Source organism: Pithys albifrons, chromosome 3 (genome assembly GCF_047495875.1).
Source record: "Pithys albifrons albifrons isolate INPA30051 chromosome 3, PitAlb_v1, whole genome shotgun sequence".
In the NCBI taxonomy this organism is placed as follows: Eukaryota; Metazoa; Chordata; class Aves; order Passeriformes; family Thamnophilidae; genus Pithys; species Pithys albifrons.
The window spans coordinates 61,591,551-61,605,517 of NC_092460.1; the positions used below are offsets into that span (position 1 = coordinate 61,591,551).

Here is a 13,967-nt window from a genome sequence, read left to right on the forward strand (position 1 = left end):
TTTATCTATATAATCTGGTCACCGTAAATACAGCTGGAGCTGTCATAAGAATGATGATTTTCCAGACAATAGCAGTATAATCAATAATAGTAACACTTGATAGAAAATACATGTCTTTCAGGAGAAAGATGGAAAAGGAACTCGACTTGCATATGTTGCACCTACAATACCAAGACGGCTGGCCAGTACCTCTGACATTGATGAGAAAGAAAACAGGTGACTTGGAAGTTATAATTTATTTTAAATACAAAATTACTTGACTTTAGAGTGGCTGACAAACCTTAACATATTTTAAGAAAATGCACTATTCTGTTGTATAGATTATGCTAATCCTTATGGTAATCCAATTCGTGAAGGTTTTTGATCTTGTAAATATAATGACCCTTTTTGAAGTCCAGTTCATTCTGTGACAACAGCAGAACTGCACAGTGAGAGTTATTTTCTTGAGGGAGAAAATAAACAAAATCCAAACTATTAAGTCCTAAAGCTTGTAAGCTACTGAAATGTGCTGGAAGTATTTACTGCTTTGTCTTGAGTCACAACGTGCGGCAACTGGGCTCCATTATTACTTTTGATAGTGATAAAAGTATATGTTTCTTTTAGTCTTTGCTTAAAACCACAGTTAGTTTAGAAAAGCAGTTCTTCTATTTTTCTTGTTTACATGTTGACCTTTCATCTTCTTTTGGAGATTTTTACTTTCCTTGCTGGTACTTCTGTAGCTTTCAGTACAAAAGAAACAAAAGGTTAGGTGCATAGGCTTGCTTGCTACCTGTTAGGATTTGGGGTACTTTCATGGCATATTTACATTGTCAGAATGTAATGTAACCTTACTTTAATATAACCATAATTTAACTTTCCTGTTTTTCACTTGTGCTGGGACATTTTCATGAGTTACTGTACAAAACTTTGAGGTCTCCCTAATGTCTTTTTTTTTTGTTGGATCATATTAGATAGCTGAACATTGCATGACCTGAACTGAAAATCCTCTCATTGCTCAAAATGTGCTATTGTAATCCTTGTCTGTAAGACGGATAATTGCTTTATGCCTCAAGAGGAGTGTCTTTGTTGTTGCTCTTGAGAATGGTTTGTTTCAGTGCAAACACACGATAAATACTTTCTTTTCATATGCTTGCAGGAAATTGCTCAAGTTTAGGTGTCTCTGGGTGACAAATTCTGTTTTGAAATGCGAATACTCCAGATCACATTCTTGCCTAAAATTCAGTGTAATTTGTTAGCATCTCTCATTTTACTTGGCCAGATGTTTTTTAATTTGTATTTCTATAATGGGGCAGTTTGTATTTTCTGTTTTTTCTATCATTCTCCAAAGTCCTATATTCTTTGAGGCTGAATTTGGCAGTTTTGTTTTTTCTCTATACAGATGATAATTATTATTATTATTTAGTTTTTATTCTTTTGATATTTTCTCAAAATACCTTTTAAAGTGTCTTAACTAGAAGATGTGTTAGGACTGGGACAAACATTTTTTACAGTTTTATTTCTTAGAAGCCGTTACTGGTGGTAACAAAGGGATTAAGTTTTGCTTCAGTGTGGAGGTTTATTTGTGTCCTTGATGTGCCAGTCTTAACCATCATGGCTTATTCACAGACACAGTTCCAAAAGTGGTTATCAGCAATAGCACAGTTTTTCTCATATGCACCAGGTTAACTACTGTCACCAGTCTCATTGGTCCCGGTGCTGACTAAACAATGGATCTTTCTGAGGACTTTCTGTGTGCCTTGGTGCTCCAGAGATGAAGCTGCTACTGGCCAGACTGTGTAGGGACCAGTCAGTACTTTGCCAAGTGTATGTACACAATCCAGCTTGCCTACCTAAAGCTGTAAGAGATTTTTGACATGGAGAATTTAACTGTCTGCCCTTGTCACAGATCTTTGTCCTTCTTGCTTGGATTAATGCCAGGCTCTTCTACCTGTCTAAACACCTACTTGTCTCATGCATCAATAATGTAGTGTAATCCAGCTAAGACCCTACTCTGAGTGATGGAAATGACTTGGAGATGAATCCCAGCTGGACTTACAGGTTAACAAATCTCAGACACCCAGCCTCAGGGCTGAAAAGTACTGAAGTCTATTGTGTCTTGGCAAAGTGAAACCTTGAGTAATTATGAAAAATTTCTCATGCAGCAAGACCTTTCCATGTAAGATGATAGCTCAGTATTTGTGTTTCTCTTTGCTGGTAAGAAGTAGCACTACTGTGTTTCTTCATCATTTTCTAAAGTTGTTTCCAGATGCAGAAGTACTAGCATAATTTTCATGCAAAAAGAGGTTCATTCTAATTGCCAAAGATATTTGAACATAAAATACATCTTTACAAAGTTTTGGGTTTTTTTTCTGCATACCTGGTTGCCTTTTATATATATCTGGTTTCATGAAAGACCTGGTTTTTTTTCTTCTGTCTGAACTTTACTTCAAATCTTGAGTTCACATTATTATTAGAAATTCAGTTTCTGCATCTTGGTGTCAGTTTTCAGGATAGTTTTTCTAAGGGGATTTTTGCAAGGTTGTTTCTTACTGCTGTGAACTGCAGCAACAGTCTGGAAATTCCTTATGACTAAAATCATGTCAGCTAGTGACGCATGGCAGGCCACTCAGGAATGGCTACTGCAAGCCTGTTTACACTGGTCTGCAGTATCATGAGTTCAAAAGCTGGACTTTGTGCAGCATTGAAGAATGAAAAATGCCATTAAATCAGCTACTAAAAAACCCAAGTAGTTTTATCCTTATTGTATTGGATAATTTCAGGAGCAAGCAGAAAAACATTTTGTTCCTTTTTTTGGAAAAACAAAGCCAGCAGTGATCACAGATAAAAGCCTACAGTTGATTTCATGTTGGTTAAATCCTCTTTAGCAGGTTTCTTTTCATGCTGCTTTTTTCTTATATTTCCAATGGTGTTAGTATGAATGTAGTATTTTTCCACAGAGGCTTGAAAATGATTGTGCATGAAGGTAATTTTATTCCTGTTCAGTTATGTTTATTTTAAGTGTGTTATCTGGGGTTCTGATTTGAAGCTCCTGTTCAGCTCACATCAAAATCAGACTTCTTTCATACAGGTTTGCTAAACTAAAATCTTTTTTCAGAGACTCATCTGCTAGTTCAATACGTGGTGGCAGTTCCTATACCAGGAGAAAATGGGAGGAAGATGTAAAGAAAAACAGTTTGAATGAAGGTCCTACATCATTAAACACAAGTTATCAAAAAAGGTGTGGGATTTTCTCTTTTTTTTTAGTAGAAATAGACTTAAAAGTTAAAAAGAAAAAAGTAAGTACTGAATAATTTTGTAAGGACAGTTTGAAATTAAACGGTAACATGTTGAAATGTTCGTAATAATGGCAAAGTATGTATTGCATGCTGATGTCATAGTTGCACTGATTTTAAAGCTATATAATTTTTACTAGCTTGGAATTTTGCAGTAATTGCTGCGTAATTAAAATTATCTGCTTCCTTTTTGCTGTTGTTTATTTCAGTTTGGGGTTCATTTGACTCTTTCCAGATGAGTTCAGTAGTCAAAGATAACTATTTGTAATGTTGAAATAGAAGTAATTCAGCTTGGTATCTGAAAAGGGGGAAAATACTGAATTTTTGTTCTTGCATGACAGTCCCAGAGATCTTGGGCTGCTCTCCTTAATGGTAATTTATAGTCATACCTGTGTTGAATATCAGTATCATAGGATGCATAGATAAAATTAACTTGTATGCAAAGTAAATTACAAAAATATGAAAACAGTTTTCAGGTGTGCTAGTTCTTAACTTGCAGGATTTTCTCAGGAGCCATATCCTGCAAATATGCATGCTTAACTTTCCTCCATTGTTTAGTTTCAACGTAGCTGTTTAAGTCCAGTTCTTAATTGTAATTAGTGGAGCAATAAATAGCTAAAATGAATAAATAAAAAAAAAAAGTCAGGTAACTAAAATGCATATTGATACATGCTGCTGATGTATGTGGTGATGGATACTTAACTTTTTTTTTTTTGAGTCTTGACACTGATATTATCAGTGGCATGTAATCAGGCTGTTTCATACAGCATAATACATCTTAATTCCTTGATAAACTCCTGCCTGAAAAAAAAAACTCCTCGATTTTCCTAAGTTTTAGGAAAGATGTTGCACAGATTTCCTGTTCTGGATGGAAATTATCCACAATTGATATATAAGAACAACCTTCGCATGTTAGCTCTTTTCAGTATTTACACTCCTGTCTTCCAACAAAATGTGCTCATCACTTTTCAATTGCACATGGGGCTTTAATAGTGTATTTCTTTGGTTGTTCTTGTATGGTTATTTTTTATTTGTCATTCTAAAGTTGACGGAAAAAATTGCCAATTGTAGAATGACAAAAAAGCAAATTTTGCAGTTAGTAAAGTGATGCTCTGTCTTTCCTAACTGTGGATTCTGAAGTTTAGTCATGGGCAGGCATTCTGACCTGGTAGTGCAAACTTTATTCAGCCAGAACCAGTGGATAAAAATGTGGCAACCACTTGGTCTTCTTTTTAACTTGAAGAGCAAGGGAAAAACCTGAGTGGGAGGTTGTTCTTCCTCGGAATGATTAAAGGTTTTTGGGTTTTTTTAAAGGCAGTACATTTAATTGGTTTCAAATTATAAGAGGAGTGATATTGATGACATTTTCTTTTCTGACAAGCTGTGCAGTGAAGTTCTGCATTTTCTGAGGTATTCAGTGTGGGTGAAACAGCAGTTTAAAAATGGGACATTGGGGGCCCTATATGAATACTTTAGTAGATGTGATGAAGACAGTCTTACATAAACAAGTGGGATTCCATTCTTATCTCCTCTTTGTGTGAAGAAGTGGTTGGGACTAAGGGACACTTCTGCTGGCCTCTGAAGTCATAAATTGAAAGTTCTAGTGAAGGAAACAGTGAATGAAATGCTTCTTTTGTCCCTCAAGTTTCCAAGGCTCAACTGAGGCACAGAATACATGGGCAGGAATTTAATGGTTCATTCACAGCTTGGCAATATTTTAATGAGCAAAGATAAGTAATAAATGCAGCCGTTTTACATGTCTCTCCTTCAGTGGCTCCTTTGGTAGAAGACAAGATGATTTGTTAAGTTCTAATGTTCCAAGTACTGCATCAACAGTTACCTCTTCTGCTGGTCTTCAGAAAACACTGCCTGCCAGCACAAACACTACTACGAAGAGTACAACGGGTTCTACTTCAGCAGGTGTACAAAGCAGGTAATGGCACTGGCACGCTTCTATTCTGGGGTTTTGTTTGTCAGGTCTGTTGTGTGCTTATGTATGTGCATGCGTTCTTGTTTAGTAGACCTGGGGCTCTGGATTTTTTCACTTTCCTGGTAAATTTGTTTTGATTTTATACAATTTGGCTCAAAAATTGTGAATGGCTCTCTACTGTAAAGTGACAGCCATGTTGGCATAAAAGAATAAATGCAATGCTGGAAAGGTGTGAAGAATACACACAGTCATTGTGAACTGCTAATTCTTAATTTATTCAATTTAATAGCTCAAGTTGAGCTTTCATAGTAGAGATATTTCTCAGTTTGCGTTTTTTAAAAAAAATCCATCCCTCAATTTACATGTTATTAGTTGTTTAGTAAAGTGCTTTCATTGTTTAGCTGTTTCCTTTTCTCTTTTTTTGTGTTGCTGCTTGTTATGCTGTAGTACCTCAAATCGTTTGTGGGCTGAGGATAGTACTGAGAAAGAAAAGGACAGTGTTCCTACAGCAGTGACCGTTCCTGTTGCACCATCAGTTGTAAATGCTACAGCCACTACCACAGCCATGACTACAGCTACTTCTGGCACTGTGTCCTCAACATCAGAGGTCAGGGAGAGACGGAGGTGTGTAAAGGTCCTAAGAGTAATGTCGCTCTTACACAAAAGTTACAATTTTTTTTCTTATTTAAAAGAATGTGTTGGTTGCCACAAATTTGGACAGTACAGTGTGTAAAGCAGTGTTGTTTTCTTGCTGTATATTGAAACAACTAGTAACGTGCTGCAGTCTATCTAAGAGCTTGATAGTAGTAGAAACCATGAAATTTTAAACTTTGATATTGTATGTTTTTGACTGGCCTTGGGTTCTCATTTGGTACGTAGTATTTTCATATTTCTATTTCTGTTAATAGAGTAAATGAATCCACTTAAAAATACCCATATTGGAACATTATAAAAATACTGAATTACAAAATAATAAAATGAGTGATTAATTAATTACTACAAGTACATTGCTGCTGATTGAGCTAGTGTACCACTGGCAGTATGCTAATAACTTACAGCATAGCGTTTTTTTGATAATTTTGTATGCCTGGCATTTCTGAGAAGAGAGTATTGAACCAAACACATTCTGTTTATTTCATTGCATCATTTAGGGTCTCTCTTAGTTCAAACATAATCATACAATTGTAAATGCAATGCTTTAAGAGATACTCAGTATGAAGAATGAATAAGAAGCTGATGTATATCTTATTTTAAGAATATGATGGGGTTTTCTGTGTACTGTTATATAGAGGGTGAGTTAAGGTTGGTGCATGTTTATGTTTCCCTAAAGAGTTGTTTCCTGTATTTATGGAAGCAAAAATAAGATTTCAAAAGATTATTAATTCCTGTTAGCTTTCCCTGGGTTCTTCTTCTGCTGGATATTTATAAATGTTTATCCTTTAACTATTCTGCTGAAATGCAAGTTGAGATTTCTGTGTTGCTCCTGTAGTAGTTTTGAAATGTAACTCCTGTATCAGTGCCAGATGTGTGTATTTCTGTATGTTCACTGAGGTAGTGAAGCTGTTCCTTAGGACAGAAGAAACCTGCATTCTTTTGGTTCACGTAAGACAGCAGAATTTAAAGATTCTTTATAGCTTTGGACCTAATTAGAGTACCCTGTTTTCCATATAGTCTTCCTTCATACCCCAAACTGAAATGAAGTAACTTGTGTGAAAACGTGGATTATGTTTTTATTTTTCTCCACCATAATTCAGGAAGTGTCCACATGTGCTAACAACTGTTTTCAATAACACCTGTAGTCAGAACATGCGTTTTCCAAAGTGAATTTTGACTGAACTCAACAAATGGAAAGCAAAACCAATGAAAACACATCTTTTTTTTCAAAAAGAGTTCAAATTTTAAAATGCAAATGCTTTTTCGGTCTCCTATCTGGTAGAAAAACAAGGAAATTTAGATTTAAGGCTTTTGCTGTCTTGTTTGCTCTCACTAGTGTGTTTATACTAATGCACACATACTACATATGGTACAGATACCTGTAGTTGGCCTGAAATTCCTTGGTTTGGTCTGACTGGGATGACTGTGTAATATACTTCTGCAGATGCATTTTTGATGGTATATTAGGATATCCATTAATCTTAGAAATTAACAAAATCTGAGTAATTGCTGCATGCATGTGAGATGGTAGTGGTCTAAGTATCAGCACAGGCATATGTATCTGTATATATACAAGTACATATATATATGTGTGTGTATTTACATGTGTTTAGGTGCACATGAAAAAACTGTGTGTATATGAAATATACATGCTAAATTTTTTCTTAAGTAAAGAAGTTGATTAATCTGTGTTTTTAGAGTGACATTATGTATTTAGAAAGTATGTTTGAAACATTATTTCAAAAATATTTAATAAGTAAAGACATTATAAACTGTTTTTAGTAATGAAGCAGATAGTGGTCCATCCTTTTCAAACAACTGAAGCTCTATTCCTTATACAATCTTTAGGATTGGTTTGGAGAAGCAGGGAAGAAAATTGCAAACCTGAATCCTTAAATCTTTGTATCATGAATAATTCTGTATATGTAACCTGTGTGGCATACACAAGGGATGCTTGGGAAGGACACTCTACTCTTGACAGTAGCTGCAGTGTGTCCCTGACAAGTTGAGAGTTTTCATTTTCTCTCAGTGAGATGTAAAGTATTTCAGACCTATTGGAAGGTAGGTGTAGGTACAACAGTTACCAAAATCCAAGAGATGTTGAACAATCTGCAGCAATTTTCAAGCCCTAAAGATTCTACCTGCTCTGCAGTCAAAACCTTTCCTGTTCTTTTAAGTTCTTTAATTACAGTTTTACATACAAACAAATATATGCATTTATGCTTGTATATTTTTTATATATTGTTATTTTTTTTAACCTCACTTACATGGATTAGAGAATTTCTTTAAAGAGTCCAGACTTTGTCTGTCTACTCTAGTAGCCTTTTGGCTTTGATTACAATTACCTGCTTATTCTGCAGGATTTTTGTGGGTTTCATGGGAATTTATTTTTAAGCTCATTTTTTTCAAAGGGAGTTGGTTTACTAAAAGCATTGATGAATCATATCAAAATGTAGTAACCACCTCCTCAAAGATTTTTAATTTCTGGTGCAATAGATGATATAATTAGCTTTTGTGCATTAGCAGTGCATTTAACTTTTTCTAAAAGCTTACAAGTAATGTTAAAAGTTAATACACACAAATATTTGATGTATAAAGGTCTATATGGCTGAATCTCTGAGGTCTTCTACCCCTGTTGTAGTAGAATAGTGAAATACCAGAAAAGCTGAAGTAATTAGAGAAAATGGAAAAAAGAAATGTAAATTAAGGAAGAAAACACTGTGTATTTTAACTGAGTTCTGAGACTGCTGTCCTGATGAATAGATCATTATGATATGGATGAAATGTCTAAAATATAACCCCTTATATAGTTAAAGATTTTCTTCTGACTGCTTTGGTTTTCAGTTGTATCATTTTGTGGTGGTTTATTCTGACCATTTAATACATTTGTACAAAAGCTATCATTTGCCAATTTTGTTTGTAATTAACTCTTTAGATCATACCTCACTCCAGTACGGGATGAAGAGTCAGAGTCCCAAAGAAAAGCTAGATCCAGGCAAGCAAGACAGTCTAGAAGATCTACACAGGTATAGTATATTAAAGCTTCCACACTGACGGAAACATACCCATAACATAATACTTGAGAAACAGGCACTATGTACTGCTTTTGCATCAGTTTCTAATTCTTTTTCTTCTGTGCATGGACTTTTGTAGATAATGTGATTAAGCTGACCAACATGGATAGCCAGTGAGATCCATGACAGGAAGAAATGCGTACAGTCTAGTTTCTGTGGAAACACAAAGGTTCTAGGAGAGGTTTTGTTCCTTGCTAATAATCTAGTATCTAACTGCATGTCGCCTTGCAACATTTCTCTTAGTTTGCATACTGATATATTTGGTGATTTTTCCCAGTTTGTATCAGAGCTTCCTTATAGTGAATTGCAACTAGCACAGTCTTAACATAGGGAAAGTAGCAAAGTAGAGTATCTCTAATGGCATTTGAATGCTCTTTGGGCAGTGAAGCAACTACCAAATGCTGTCTACTGACAAGCTGAGAATAATCAGCATATAGACCCTGAAAAACAGCACAAAAGTACTCTAGCCATTGTGCTTACCTGTTTTAAGGCTGAGTCTATATGTACGTTGTTTGCTAATGTTACTTTTAAATCTTTGCAGTTTTAGAGCCCTCAGATATTTCTGATTATCTTTCCTAATGAGAGACTCGCTCTGCTTGAAACAACTTTATCTTACAGGAGTTATTTTCACTTCTTAATTCTAAGTCAGAGCCCTGAATGATGGTCAAACTACAGGCCAACTATTGTTGAATCTTACACAGTAAAGAAGCTAACAGGAATTACTTTATTAAAAGTTTATCAGCACAAAAAGCAATTAAATAACTGATAAGCTGCAAAATTGGCTTTGAAGAATAGATTACAAAGTGTTTTGAGCTGTGTCTTGCTCAGATGCATCAGCTGAAAAGTGTAGTAGAGAAAAGCTGTCCTCAAAAATTTGTTTGCTTTCTGAGCTCACTTCAGAACTAGTTTTTTGCCTCAAAATAACCATGAACTAAGAAATTAGTTGCAACTTTCTCTGGTGCTGTAGTGCAATTTTTTATGTGTTGCTGACCTAAAAATGCAGTTGCAAGGAGTAAATTGTTAAGTATCAACATTTCTGAAAATACAGATTTTTAGGGTTCTTTCAGAAATGTTTAGTATCCTTATGGTCATGTTGGAAACATCAGGAGCATCTCTAGTGGGTTCTTAAATTATTTCTGTAGGATCCTCTATGTGATCTGTATTTACTAGGTCAACTAAAAATTGTCTTGCTGGAGAATCTGTGGTAGATCACATTACAGCAAACTCTTGCTACTTATCAGAGGGATGTTTGGTTCCAAGATTAGAGAGGAAAGCTTATAGGTAGAATATATAGGTAAAATGTACTCTTACCACATAGATTCGATTTTCATAAGTTGAATATTTTCTTTAAAATATTTATTTATGTAGTGTGATCGTCAGCATTAATACCAATGATGTATTAAAGTGGTGTTTGCTGACTGTTGTTTTCACAGGGTGTAACACTGACAGATCTTCAGGAAGCTGAAAAAACTATAGGAAGAAGTCGTCCCACACGAACCAGAGAACAGGAAAACGAAGAAAAAGAAAAAGAGGAAAAAGAAAAGCAAGACAAAGAAAAACAAGAAGAAAAGAAAGAATCTGAGACTAAAGATGATGATTATAGACAAAGATATTCCCGAACTGTTGAAGAGGTATTTTCATGATGAGTCTCTTTAGGTAGAGAAATTGCACAAATCTTGACTCCAACTATAATAGTTTTGGTACTACTATAAGAATTATTTATATAGTTAAATGTTTTAATATCCATGGTTTGTATTTGTTAATCTTGGTAAATTAATTTTGGCATTTTTCTGCTGAATAGCCGTATCATCGCTATAGACCAACTTCAACTTCAACTTCTTCATCATCCACCTCTTCGCTCTCCACCTCCACTAGCTCTCTATCAACTTCAAGTCAGCTAAACAGACCAAACAGCCTTATAGGTATAACTTCTGCCTATTCTCGGAGTGGAACAAAGGAAAGTGAGAGAGGTAGGAGTACTGTTTGTGAAGGGGTTTTGTTGTTGTTTTAGTTGACAAAGGGAAGCTTATGTTTCTAGAGAGAGAGTTCAAAATGGGGTGTGATATATAAAACCACTGGGGATGTGCCTTGTTCCCATCTTGTCTAAGAAACTCAAAACTTGTCTGTGGAGAGGAAATAAGATTTTCTGTACTTGGTGGTGTTCTGTGGCCATTTAGAACTTTTCCATTGTTGGGTCAAAGAAATGTCAAATATACTGCTCTAAGTATCCACATAATGCTTTCATTTTTGCTTTAACACAACAATTGTTATAAAATACCGTATTTCAGATTCTAAACATTTGCAGAAATTAAGAAGGAATTTTACTTGCTTAAATACTTACTGAATGACTGGGGTTTTGTTTCAGTACTTCAATGATGCTTTAATGCTTTAAGGACCTCTCACAGGTTTTATGAGCAGCTGAAAACAAAGGGAAGGGGATGCTTCCGATGGTAGTTCAGAATATTTAATGGCACCATACTTCTGGATACTTAACTGGTTTATGTAATCTTAAGATGAGGATTAGATGCATGATTCAGAGATCACTAAAAAACTTTTCTCTGATGTGACAGTTTTTGCCCTCATTTCAAATTTGAACCACCTACTGCAATTCTAAGAGGTGTTGTGCTTTTTGACTTGCAGTGTGATCTCCTGTTCTGTCTTGGAGACTTGCCACAGTTGACTGAGAAATACTTTAATTCAAGTTACTGATCAGTACCTTTAATAAGATTGCTTATTGAATAAAATGATCTATTAATGAAGTCACCATGAACTGCATAGCAGTCTTGCCATGTTCCCTAGACTGGTATTTTCTGAGGATATTGCTGGGGCTAAGCTTCAGGGATATGCTTTCTGATTTTTTTCCCTTTGTCCTAGCATGAACTGAAATTTTGATTAAGATTCTTTAGTAATGCATACTTTAGGAAACTCTTTCTAGACTATTCTATGAAAACGATTTTCATAAGTAAATAACTAGCTACAACAGGGTTTCTTTTTTTTTTCAAATGATAACTTTTGGAGGAGAAATACATTACCATCATTTACATTTACCAGCAGTCAAATCCTAATTTATTTAATGACGGGAGGTATATGCTCACTACAAATATTTGTGTTTCCCTTCTTTCCTGTTTAATTCTTGCTTCACACTAAAATGTTCATTTACCTCTGAAGTCTAGTGATGGCAGTTATTAGTGATAAATGATCCTTCTATCTGAACTCAAATCTGTGGTTTCTTTACGGAATAAAAGACATTAGACTGAATAGACTTGCATGATAATAAGTAAATAACTTTGGCTTGGCCATGTTTGTTTAAAATTATTTTTCTTTGCAAATTGCTTGTGAACATATAGGGGAGCAGACATAATCCTGAGGTATTATGTCTGTTTTGAATTGCAAATGCATTTGTTTTAAAGACAAAGGACATTCATAATACAGTAATAATCTAATGTAGGAGCAAAAACGGACATGACTGAAAAAAGTTGGTTTTTTTTTTAATTCTTGATGTAAGTTAAAAAAGCTTGTTTGATGAAGAATGGTGAAGAATTATCTTCTCTTCCTTTGTACTGTTCTACGTCTGCTGGCACAGATGTTTGAATTATTACATCATGGTCCAAATTGTATTACTGTTACATTGAAACATTTTGTCTGGGTGGCTGAGGTGGAATTAGTATTTTACAGTATTTTAGAGCTGTATTCTGGGCAGCTGGTATTACGGAAAACCCTGTATGCATTAAGAAGCTCTTTAGCAAATTTATTTCAGGTAAAAAAAATCATTGTAAGACTTTTAAAGACTCAAAGGAATAATTTCAGGAAATTTTCAGCAAATTAGATTGTGTCATATTCAATGAATAAGAAAGTTGTTATTAACAGAAGGTGGCAAAAACGAAGAGGAAAAGGAAGAAGATAAGTCACAGCCTAAGTCTATAAGGGAGAGACGGAGACCAAGAGAAAAACGACGACCTACAGGAGTTTCTTTTTGGACTCAAGATGTAAGTAAAAGTAAACTTTGCTTGTAGCAAAGTGTGCTCTGCATGTATAGTGTACTCATAAAATAGATAATAGTTTAGAGTAATACAATATATAACTAATTGTTCTAGAAAAAGGTGATGTTTTAAGTTATGTATTCTCTCTTTCTCTGTTTGATGCTTTCAGGAGTAGAATCAAAATTAAGTCTTTGGTTGATAGTGCTAACAAAAGTTCTGGAATACTGTAGTAACCATAACTTAATAGGAGTTAGTCATAATCTGATAGGAAAACATTATTTATTGAAAAATGTTTATGATATTATTATTATTATTATTGTTGTTGTTGTTTGTTGTTGTTATTGTTGTTATAATTCTGGTCATTATGAGACATCTTAAAATTTGTGTATAAGAATTTTTTTGTAATATGCTCTGAAATAAACTGAATGTATAAACCAGTTAGCCGTCACATAGCTATGTAAATTGATTATGCTAAGGTGACGAAAGACCTTGTGTCACATGACCCAGAGAAAACACTGAGAGTGGAAGTGAGTTGAATAACAAGATAAGTATTTCATGTGTGTTTACATTTTCTTTACAATTTGTTCAACCTAATATGGAATGTCCAATATGGAAGGGGAAGTCCTAGCCTTGTAATTATTATACTCCTATTAATTAAAAGATATCTTAAAATTCGTATATAAGAATTTTTTCATAATAAGGTTGGTTTTTTCCTTTGTATACGAATGGTTAATCAGATGTTTAAAGCATTATGTAGATTTCAAGTAAATTCCTCTTTTTGATAAACAACTATTTAGCGTTTATCAGTGATAAACTAAGAACTGCGTATGTTACTTTTGACAATGCAGTATTTTGCATACCTACCAAGGCTGTAAGAATGAGACTTGTTATTTGGTACATTACAAGTAACCACATACTTAGAACCAAGAACTGCTGTCAGAATAAAAGATTATAGTTGATGTTTCAGGATCCTCTTCCATTTTCTTTGCCATGGAATCAATATGTAATTAAAAGCAAGATTTTCATGTGCCAAATGTAAAGTTATATTCCATCTCCT

At 34.5% G+C, this 13,967-nt stretch overlaps 1 protein-coding gene across 4 annotated transcripts in view; it reads left to right on the forward strand.

Moving 5' to 3' along the window:
* Positions 1–13,967, forward strand: part of PPP1R12A (protein phosphatase 1 regulatory subunit 12A) — a 115,567-nt gene that overhangs the window by 81,054 nt on the left and 20,546 nt on the right. For 2 of the 4 annotated variants that reach the window (XM_071552163.1, XM_071552167.1), the window contains exons 11-18: positions 122–216; positions 3,095–3,217; positions 5,044–5,205; positions 5,650–5,826; positions 8,792–8,882; positions 10,364–10,561; positions 10,732–10,900; positions 12,798–12,916. In XM_071552163.1, coding sequence (XP_071408264.1) covers positions 122–216; positions 3,095–3,217; positions 5,044–5,205; positions 5,650–5,826; positions 8,792–8,882; positions 10,364–10,561; positions 10,732–10,900; positions 12,798–12,916 — 1,134 coding nt within the window. The remainder of the gene's footprint in view (positions 1–121; positions 217–3,094; positions 3,218–5,043; positions 5,206–5,649; positions 5,827–8,791; positions 8,883–10,363; positions 10,562–10,731; positions 10,901–12,797; positions 12,917–13,967) is intronic. The other 2 variants (XM_071552164.1, XM_071552165.1) reach the window with 2 other exon arrangements.